Below are 10,963 nucleotides of genomic sequence, written 5' to 3' on the forward strand. Positions count from 1 at the left end.
AATGTCTACAAGCCGTTGGACAATTTCTCAACGTCGAATACCCTTACAATAATCAAAGTTTAATTGAAACCTTGCTGATGCTAGTCTTCCTTTCGAACTTTCTGCACGTAACAACGTTATAATTAACTGTAATTGCCATTCTGCGAATATCTTGGAATATATTACGATCGCTTATTACAGCGACTCTAGTATTTATACAACGTTTAGACACACCGCTTTGCAGTTTTTTTTTTCGATCGCGCATTTGTTATTTTGAAATAGATTTCGTTTCAGGGAATAGGAAAATACATGTAAAATTAACGATTCATATATTGTATAATTACAGTGCAGTGAGAAAGATTCAATTTGGGGGGGAGGGGGGGGTGTTTCAACTTGATTTGGACGGTTCACAATTAGCGTCAAACATTCCGCCGTAGTCAAACCAGGTGGGGGACTGGAAAAATCTCGCAGCAGCGATTTAGTATTTAGCAGAAAAATTTCCAGCCGCGTGTTCGTTTCATAGTTTCATTTTGGTTTCAAATAGATCATAAAAAATGAGGATATGAAAAGGGAAATACATAGCGTCTGCTTTTACATTCGATTCCGTATAATAGAAACGAAATGAAGATTGTAATGAAGAATAAGAAAATAATAGATAACTATCAAAATGGTCAGCGATAATTCATTATATTTACCGATTAACGATGTAATTAATTTATTTCATATTTCATTGTTTATCGTTATAATTTTGATTATCATTGTCAGTGGCAGTAAGCGGAAATGAATCATACGCGGATATTATTTTTCCGCAAGTACTGACGTAGTCTGCAAAGTTTTCATTTGTAGTTTTGTAACTGGATATCACAATTATCCGGGTTTTCGAACGGTGGTTTAAACAATATTATGAGCAATTCCTCGTCGAGTCTAGACTAGAATCTCGGCTATAATAAAATATTGCAGTAACTTCACGGAAAAAATATAATGTAGATTTCACATCTCTGTGAAATCCTACGCATATTGTAACTCTTACTATTGGTTCTTCAACTCTTGTTATCCGATTAGTAAATCTTGCCACAACGGCTGTAGATTAAACTCCAAAAAAGTGCTGTACATGGATATATTCACCACAGGAGATGTAAAATCTACAATATTTTTCTATCCGTGTGAATACGAGTCGTTATACGGAAATTCCCAAATACCCATCAGCATGTGAATGAGTAACGCGTTCGCGTCAGCTCAAGAAAATACAAAATAATCATTAGTCGAATCTTGTTACAGGATGCGGGAAAGCGAGTTTCCGACTACAGCCAAGGAAGTTAATTAACCGCGATGCGACCGAAGTTCGATGCAGAGACATATAAACCACGGCGATCACTTGACATGAGTCAGTCATTGTAAAAAGCGGCGCGTAAAAGCTGTCCGTTATAATTGAGTCAAATCTTACAGTAGGTACGAGTGCAAACATCGGGTATATCAATAAAGTATTTATTCGTCACCCCTTTCACTGTGCTTCGAACCGAACAGTGCGCGGTCGATTTTTTTATAATATAATAGTACATCAGCGTAACGAATTCGTTTATAAAAATGCATTCACAATAGTAGAGAATACGTTACCATCAGGGAAAAATTTGACAACTGTAATAACGTGTTAGAAATATCCCCGATTTTAACCGAGGGGTGCAAACGAGAACGAATCCAAAGAAAATTATTCGTTGAAAGAAGAATATTGTATACAATATACAAAAAAATAAATAAATTCAAACAAGACGGGTTCCGAAATAAATCACGATGAAGATCGGGTTAACGATAACAATTTGTTTCACGATAATTGCTGGCTTGAGAGCAGAGGATTCATGCGACAAGGATGAAAAACTATGGCATTATAGCTGTCCGGCGGACAAGGTACGTCACCGAACGGTCAATTTTTCAATGTAATAACTATTTCTTAAGATACGCAGGATGTGGGAAATCTAAATTACCCAGTGCCAATCTTATTTTATTTCAGGATAACGACGACATTTCCATGTCTGCGAATTGCCATGATTTCGACACTGTTTCGGTCCGAGTAAGTTCTTGCGTTTCCGTGACTATATCGGAAACTGGAATCGGACTGGAAAACGAGGTGGAATCCCTGACAGTGGAAAACGTGACAAAAGAATTGCAGCTCTCAACGATTTTTAGTGTACAAAATATGAGGCTCATAAAACTTTTGAACATCGGTAACATACCGAACATCACACACTTCAGTTTCACAAATGTCAACAGAATAGGTCAACTTCATATAGAAAATACGAAAATCGAATTTTTCGAGGAAACCCTAAAAAAAATCAACATCAATGAATTTATTCTGATAAACGTGACGATCGAGAAATTGCACGCCCTAGAAATTTTCGACGTCGAGGGACTTAACGTAACGTTTATCAACTGTCGGATAACAGTCAACGGAGGTCCCGTCCAGCTCGAGAACTCTAAACATGGATCCATCAAGCTGGTAAACACAATGTTCGAGTTCGAAAATTCGGGAAACATGAGTCTGAAGGCAGAATACGTCCAGGTATTGAATTGCACGTTTATCCGCGCCTCCGTGAACGTCATCAGCGATTACATCGACGTAAATGACACATGCGGCTACAACGCGAGCTTCTTGACACTCCGATATACCAAACACCTCGAGTATAATCGCAACAAAATACTTAGTGAGAAATTGTATCAGCCTGAAAAAGCCAAAGAAGGGAATCAGGTCCCCGAAAAAAACAATAACTCGGTAGTCGACGAAGCGAAAGTTGCTAAAGGAGCAGCCGCGGGAATTAGCTGTAGCTTATCTTTATGTCTCGTAGCAGTCTCGTACATTCTTACAATTAGGATGTAATATGTGTAATGCAAAAGCTTGAAACTCGGTGAAAGAAATTCCCAAAGTGGAACTCTTGATTCTAATCAATCGGTATTACATTTTTTCTTTTCCTCTGGAAAAGCCTGAAATTAATTTATTTTATGTATAGACAAGCGTTCGAGGATGAATAATCCCTACAATTTGAAAACTCTTATAAGAATCTTTTAAAGATACTTATACAATTGGCAGTAAAAGTTTCAAGGAAAAACAACTTGTGGTAAAAAATCTGGGTTGGATTTCGCTGATAATTTTTTACTTGGTCATTCTCTGGGTATTTGATTTTTGTCATATTCGTAATTTGCGCTCCAGTTTTCGATGTTTTCAATTTATAGTGTTTGTATATAAATTTCAATCTCAGTAACGATCTTTATTTTCCGTTTCTATCGTTTCCATAATTTATAAACGTGTAATGGTACGATACTTGCTTGGTAGCATTTAGCAAAAATCTTATCCAACAGAATAATCAGACCGTCCGTTTTCGAAAAACATAGTAGAGCTCGACCTATTGACATTTTTCATGTTTATTTTTATTTGTTATCTTATAAGTTTTTTCAAAAGTTTCCCTGAATCTTAATAAGGTATTTGATTTGCTTGCAAAAACCGTGGGCCATATTTTTTTTTACGCCTGCCGCTTATATTCCTGACCATTCGTTATTACGTAAATATCTATACTTTTAGACTAGGCAACATTTCCTTCACATTTTTTATCAGTTAGTCATAATTCAATATGTATTTTTTTCCTGATCTCCTCCACATTTAGAACCCGAATGGAGAAAATATGTTACTGACAATGAAACACTATCAAGAACATATAAGCACATTTTTACATCCTTATACAGGGTTTGTAACTCACCCAAGCAGTCTCAGTTTTTATTAAATTAAGTAAGTAATTCCTCTTGCGTGGCTAATTTATTTTCATCATATTCATACTTCAATACTTTTAAATTGATATTGCGTACTAGTATATCTTGAGAATGATCACTACGCAATTGAATCCAAAAAATAGATTTCACTGTCAAAAATTCGGAAAAACTTTATTCCATGCATGGAACAATCCATAGAAACCGCATTTATCTCTATTATTAGGGTTCCAAGACGGGCTTAGAATTGTTTAGAAAGTCTAGGTTAGTTATCTTCATTTCACAACTGTAATAATATAACATACATGTGCGACGAAATTTTTTCAATAAAGTTGTGCCATCGGGAAACGATTTTATATTATTTCCGTATCTTTATAGGAAATGGTTTTCAACATCTACAAAAAAAAGCTTCATAATGAAAACTGGTTGTACGTACCACTATGAAGCTCTAGATGTCTGCATCGTTCCAAATTCCTGACGCCTCAGCTTGTAGATCGATTGCTTCGGAATGTAGGCTCAGCGCATCTTTCAAATCATTAATATCCAACAACAGTTGGCTGTTGCTTTCTTGTAAGCGACAAATTGTCTGTTTGTACATATTCAACTGACGCTCGTGTTCCTCTTGAATATTCTGAGATGCTTTGTCCCTCGGTACATACATTCCTGTAAACGTGTCAACGATGAAAGTAGGAGTTGCAAAAATTTGACTGATCTACTCAATTCGACTTTAAACAACTTCAGGTATTAGAAATAGTTGGGAATCAACATGATACGATATTCTAAGATTTATTTTGAGGCCAGTTACCGTTTTTATATTTGTAACGTATTCCACATATTTGGATGGATTTGAAACAGTTGCTAAAATGTCGACAGCTTTGCAGAGTAAGATTCCCGAAACATTTGAATACATACCAACGGATTTTTGCAGCTGATCTCGCAGTTTGTGGCCACTTTGCTGTAAGCGTTTTACTTCATGAGCGTGCTGAATATCCTTGGACTGTAGCTGTTTCCTCAATTTCACTGCCTGAGTATAAATAACACAGTATTTAGTGCAGGTAAGCTATTCTTCCAAGCTATGTCTGTCTGTAATATTACCTCGTCCTTCTCGTGTTTGAATTCACGAGACAGGGATTCGCATTTGACTTTCAGTCGTCTTTCCCTTTCCTGAGATTCACATAAAAGATACTGCTTCTTTTCCAAATTCTCTTTCAGACGCTTAACATGATTCTGGAGAATGAAAATATTTCAAGTAATAAGTTATTGGAGAAAACGAGCATATATTTCTATCTTGAAAGGAGATATTTTTGAGTACGTGTTTGTTCCGAATCCATTTTTCAGCAACGGTATATTATGCAAATGATTAATAATATTAATGATCATTACGATGCATTTGTTTCGAGTTACGATAAATTGTACTCCAAGACTGCAGAATTTGCAAAATAGTATGGTGACTAAAAATCTGACCAACTAGTCTTTAAAATTTATCTGCGTAAAGTATGTTTATCTGAACGGAACAAATTTTGAGTTCAAGTTGAACCTTTGCAAAGTTTAGTAAGTTTAGTTTAATAACCACTATCACTCACCTATATCCAGTCAATGCTGCATGTTTAAAGTAAAAAATTGTCATAAGACACAATTGAAAAGAGAGGTCAAGATGTAAAAACTTCAACTTACAGTGAGACTAGAATTATCACTTGCTGTTCTGTGTTGCACATCACTAGCTTGTTCATTCACCCTCATAAGCATCCTATGTTCATGAACTAAGCCCCAAGATGCGTTTATAAGTTTGACGCAAGTAGATTTTATTGATTCCAAGGACTGAGATTCGTTGATGTTCAATGCAGTTGGAAGAAAACCTAAGGACTCAAGTTCCTAAACAAGATTAAATTTTTTCAAGCATTACCAACCCGATAGTACTTCTAGCAACTAATTCTGTGCAGAAGGCAAAATATAATAAATTTAAAAAAAAAACTCTCCAGAAATGTACATAGGTCTTCGATCATCATTACAGTCTGGATCTTGCTACTCTTAATTTCATCTCGATTATCTCCAACCATAAAAGGAAAAGTTTACATGTGCTGATGCTGAGCTAACAATAAGTTCACGTTTTCAAATTGAATCAATTGCTGCGTCTAACGGACATAAATTCTCACCTCTGAAAGGGTGGAAAGAGCCTCGCTCAAATTGTCTAAAGTACAAAAATGAGCTTCCTCGGGAGATTCTCTGTGCATAGCCATCATGGTTCCAAGACTCCTTAGAGATGAGATGGCATCAGAATTCCTTTCCATCGTTGTTCAGAAGATTCAAGAATTCCTATAATAACTCGAAAACAATCGACAATCAAGAATAAGGTAAGAGTTCAAAGAATCTGTAGATTGGTTTTCATTTTCATACACATGTGGCAGTGGATTAAAACCAGTAATAGGACTGAAAGAGAATTTAAAATTTTAACCATATTTCCAATTGCAGAATGGTTTAGTCTAGTAGACTGTCAATTATCCCTCATACAGTTATGAATCTGGTTCAACGTAAATGATAACGCTTAACTAGGATCATAATGATCAGCTGAGGTATGGTAATCAGTAAATTTAATTATATGTGGCTAGCTAGACTGTTATAGGTCTATTCAGAAGTGATTAAAACAATAAATACAATAATAATCAGCAAGATGTACCTTTTTCAAACAAACGACGTTATAATTGACGCTGGGGTAAGTATAATGAAAATTAAATTTAAAAAAAAAGCAAACAAAGAGCGCCTAGCATTCGGGTACGTCTAAATTAATGTCAAATAAACATATACATCTAAGATTTAGAGGGTCAAAGGTTCGCCTGCTGATATTTGTATGTATACATAGGCGGCATCGCATCCTCATTTTACCCATCCCCATTTAACGAATTTAACTATTGGTCCACCACACATTGTACAACTCATACATACGTGTGTGGGTGGAGATACGAAAGTGAGGGATCTGGAGTACGGGTACAATTGCGGGTACGTTTGGAAAACATTATAGTTCTCACAATGTCCACTAGTACAGCGCTGACGTTGCTAAGGTCAGGATTTTTAAATTTAAGGAAGGGTATGCCGTGCTCACGTGGTGTAAGCAATAAAAATCGGATGCCATAAACCTGACCATGGAGACCAGAGTACAGGAGTCCGAACGCATATGGCGGAATCGTCGAAAAGTGGTTCGTGAAAGTGATGAAGGATCTTGTAGTTTGGGATGTATCCGCAAGCGATACCAGCGCCTGGTTACGAATAGGATACATACGTGAGGATCGACGATTCAGAATCACTGCGCTGACGGAGCCCGCAGTGGTAGCGCCGCCAGGCGGTTACAATCCGCGGATCGTTCATCACTTTCACCGACCATTTGGCCAGCTTTGCGTTCGGACTCCTTACCTCTAGCAGACCTCTAGTCTCCATGAACCTGACGTTAATGTCCCCAGTGCTAACTTGGTAGACACTGTGAGAACTACGAATTGTACCCTCTTTTTTGGCCGCAAATAAAGCCAAACTAAACGAACTAAACAAGCAGCCTACGTCGATCGCTCTCCTTATATCTAGGCTTCTGGCTGCTCCTGGCCTGGTCATACGTCGCGAAATCTTTTGTACAACGTATTCGATAGTAACGTGTGTAGTGGAGATGCAACGAACTAACCGAAACACTCTCACAATCAGAGTACATGCCTTCCAGCCGGTAGTGTAGAGAGCTGTGTTTATTACTGTGATTTAGCAGCGTAGGCTCGTGGAATTAGCAGACACACTTAATCACAAATAATTACTTGGATCGTAGCGTTTTGAAAATATATCTCTGATTTTTTAGCTTGGCGCAACGAGGCAAGGGAAGCCTCAGTACAGAAATTTCTTACCGTTATCGAATTAATTAACATTGCAAGCCTGATAACCGAGTCGGTAGATGTATCGCGTAGCAATTTTCAGTTACCGACACGTGCCGACACCATGTTAATTGTATGCCTAACTAAGAAAAAAAATGTGTCGATCACGTTATTATAATATTTATATAGTGTCAATCATATTATCTCGATTGCATCAGTAATATGATCAGATGCTACATGAAATGCTACCTGGAATATGTACAGAAACGAGTGAACAAACAATAAAAAACGATACCCTGTATAGAAAGACGAGAATCGAGATGATCGAGATTGCTTATACAACTCGAGTTGCACGAAACAATGAAAACTCGAGATACGAAACAGGCCCCCGATAATTACGGCCTATTCTCACTGCAATAACGTATTGTTTCCTGCAGCTACGCATCTGCGATTCTTCTATTAATCACCGAATGTAACTTGGTCTGCAAGCTGGTATTAAATTTGCGTTACACAGACTTAATGATGCGATCTGAATTCTGGACTGTCGACGAGCTGCGCCCGGTAAATGCGCAGAATCGCAATCCACGCTATACAGAATAAAAACATCATTTTTATTACAGAATTACATGGCAGAATTACCGTCGCCCACGCAGTCGGGGCTAAGTTTGAATTCTCTCACAACTTTCAGCTGAACGGAAGACACGTAATAACGAATGAAAAGTAAGAGATAAATCGTAAACTTTGTGTTTCATAGATGTGGGATTGACGCATAAAATAATGCTACCGACGCGCATCTCTATACCTGCTACTGTTAGCTACTGTAACGGTCGCGCTATTCGACCATGAAGTGATAATGAACAATAGAGAAGATAATCGCAGAATAGTAATATGAAAGCATATAAATCAACCAACTTTTCAACAGAATCCATACGATTTTCGGAAAATCGAGCTTCTCTTGTTTAGTCTACACAGTATAGTTCTAAACTGAATTAATTATCATGATAAAGTTGCCGTTGTCAACTTGAAATAGACGCGCATATCTTCAGTTAACGGCGCGATATTTGTTTCTAGAGAATCGAAGTCTCCTTTTTTTTGGATTTAATCGTTTGTTCTTGCTCAAATTGCAATCTCATCTTTAAGTCAATTATTTTGTGAGGTATACTCATATTCAGCAAATCTACTTCTATCTTCAGTCGGCTCGACATATTCAGATATTGCTTTTAAAATTTACTCGGTTCTGTTCCGCAGCCGTATGGCAACGTCGAGCTAGAGAACCTGGAACATCCAGCTGGTCATGACGTAACGACATACGCGTATAACCTATTTTTGTCCCTGCGACAGTGAATAAGGTTGGCTTGGAACGTACAATAGTTCTTCTCTTCTTATATTTACCGTACATTGTGAAAACATTTTAGGCTGCACATTTTGCTCTTCTTCTACATCCCATTTACCATCTGCAGTCACATCACAATTCTCAATAATTACATAAATGGCTGAGCTAATGGTCGAAGGTTCACACTGAGAAGATCAGATTTTGTCATATCCATTGCTAACAAAACGAAATGTCATTGATTTCGTTCATTCTCACTCGACGAGCAACACCGCGTTGCTTTCAGTGCAAAAGTATCCCAAATTTTCGGTACTTCTAAAAGCAAATCGTCAAGTAGAAGAGAACCGAACGAGAGTTTAAGTTCAGCAGCTGTACTAACTGTTGAAGCAGGACGTCAACAGCAGAATATGTACCTGGTGTTGTCACTTCTTGGATAACAATTTTTTTTTAAGGATTTTTTGACTCAACGTCCGAGACTCATCGCTGAGATTATTTCTCTGTTACAGATACAGGGTCAATTCTTTGCAAGCCGTCAACATGGCGTCGTCAGATACTGGTGGTGTGAAGCCATTCGGTATTGCTAGGCGTATGGCACGTGAAAATGAACGTTTGATTGGTATGACAGATGAGGAAAGAGCATGGAGAAATCAGTATCTGAAAGATCAAATCTTGCATCATGATGAGCCGGTCATAGACGACGCTCAAGCGTTCAGACAAAACTTGAACCCTATAAGAAGATTTTACAGAGCGCCTCTCGACAAATTCGAGGATATGCTTGTCAAACCATTGGTAAAAATTGAGTCTGCTTCAAAGAATCTTGTTCTCAACCACTTCGCTAGAACATGTCGTATTAATTGATATTTTCTCACCATTTTCAGGGTTCCAAATGGGCACTGATAGTACGTTTTATGACTGGAAAATTTTTCATAGGGGTTGGCCTTACATATGCCACATATTATTATTTCAAATATAATCAAAATGTAAGTACATTTTTTGGAATATGTTTTATAAGTAAGTCTTGTAAAAATTTAGAAACCTTAAAAAATTAAGTGATTTTTTAATGTCTAGATATTCTATCTCAAATGTTGTATTTTTCTTCTAAGTATTTACCTTTAACCACCTCACCAAACTAACAAGATATCTATTGTTTTTGTTTTGTCATAGACCTGGATGCGCAAAGGTGGCTGGAGAGTAATTCATTCAAGAAAACCTGTACTCCCTGGAGACCCAGGGTACCCTCAAGTCTCAGATCGTACGAAACCCAGTGACTATGCTAGTCGTGGATTTAAAGATTCCCCGATATAAAAAACAGAACTACACGATTTCTAGTACCTTAGTTGTTATTATTATACACAAGATAAATGTGATGTAAAGATCGTATCTCTGGTGTTTTATTTAAATCATTCATTCAGTAATTAGCTATGTGTAGAATAGATTTAAAAAACTGTGAATGTTCTGTGGAACAATCTTCACTACAGATTGCTAGTCCTATTGATTAAAGTGCAGCCACTTGATACCCTTGTTAAATAAGTTTAATACATCTTGAGCATAAAGACTTGCAAAGCTTATCATTAGGTTCAAGTCGTTTTTTAAGTATAAAAAGCATTCAATATCTGTTAGTTCCATGTAGCTAAGTGTCGGTAAAATAATTGAAGTTAGAATACAGAAAATATCCACACACCACTAGTATACAGTGTCATACACCATTGATCCGATGATGTTAAATTTCGCGCTAAATGTTAGAGACCAATCGAATAATCCGTACGGAACGCGTGCGCGTGCGAACGTCAATATAGGATTTGATTTACGTCACGAAGCAGTGAAACACACGTCGTCGGTAGAGCAAAAATTTTGTTGAAGTTCATGTAACAATTGGAAAGACGATGGTAATGTTTAATTTGTCACTCGTACAAGTGTGCTAGCAGAACAGGACAATCTACATCGTAGGTTATGATATAACCTGAAATAAGTAACAACCGTGTTTTAACACACAGAAATATACCTAATACAAGTGTTTGACGTTTGACACACGCTGCTCTTTAAGCGTTCTTGCTATCATTTT

The 10,963-nt window shown here is 37.2% G+C and overlaps 3 protein-coding genes across 9 annotated transcripts in view; 2 read left to right on the plus strand and 1 right to left on the minus strand.

Annotated features, from left to right (window-relative positions):
* The window catches only part of LOC107218717 (afadin- and alpha-actinin-binding protein A), a 53,431-nt gene extending 46,628 nt beyond the window's left edge, over positions 1-6,803 (minus strand). For 2 of the 5 annotated variants that reach the window (XM_046738211.1, XM_046738212.1), the window contains exons 1-6: positions 6,404-6,663; positions 5,883-6,042; positions 5,404-5,601; positions 4,825-4,956; positions 4,642-4,753; positions 4,166-4,392 (exon numbers count right to left, since the gene is read on the minus strand). In XM_046738211.1, coding sequence (XP_046594167.1) covers positions 4,178-4,392; positions 4,642-4,753; positions 4,825-4,956; positions 5,404-5,601; positions 5,883-6,017 — 792 coding nt within the window. In that variant the 5' untranslated portion in view covers positions 6,018-6,042; positions 6,404-6,663 and the 3' untranslated portion in view covers positions 4,166-4,177. The other 3 variants (XM_046738210.1, XM_046738209.1, XM_015656691.2) reach the window with 3 other exon arrangements.
* On the plus strand, positions 836-4,073 carry LOC107218706. The gene is made up of 3 exons (XM_015656674.2): positions 836-865; positions 1,258-1,881; positions 1,985-4,073. Exons 2-3 carry the CDS (start codon positions 1,768-1,770, stop codon positions 2,846-2,848), a joined length of 978 nt encoding a protein of 325 aa, XP_015512160.2. The 5' UTR covers positions 836-865; positions 1,258-1,767; the 3' UTR covers positions 2,849-4,073.
* A 1,985-nt stretch (positions 6,804-8,788) lies between the features above and the next one.
* LOC107218711 lies at positions 8,789-10,281 on the plus strand. 3 transcript variants are annotated; one of them, XM_015656679.2, is made up of 4 exons: positions 8,789-8,920; positions 9,408-9,690; positions 9,780-9,881; positions 10,066-10,281. In XM_015656679.2, exons 2-4 carry the CDS (start codon positions 9,439-9,441, stop codon positions 10,204-10,206), a joined length of 495 nt encoding a protein of 164 aa, XP_015512165.1. In that variant the 5' UTR covers positions 8,789-8,920; positions 9,408-9,438; the 3' UTR covers positions 10,207-10,281. The 3 variants fall into 3 exon arrangements, with proteins under 3 accessions (XP_015512165.1, XP_015512166.1, XP_046594169.1); XM_015656680.2 differs by lacking the exon at positions 8,789-8,920 and adding an exon at positions 8,932-9,317; XM_046738213.1 differs by lacking the exon at positions 8,789-8,920 and adding an exon at positions 8,932-9,310.
* Positions 10,282-10,963: the final 682 nt, after the last annotated feature.

This window comes from Neodiprion lecontei, chromosome 4, assembly GCF_021901455.1.
Source record: "Neodiprion lecontei isolate iyNeoLeco1 chromosome 4, iyNeoLeco1.1, whole genome shotgun sequence".
Taxonomy (NCBI): domain Eukaryota; kingdom Metazoa; phylum Arthropoda; class Insecta; order Hymenoptera; family Diprionidae; genus Neodiprion; species Neodiprion lecontei.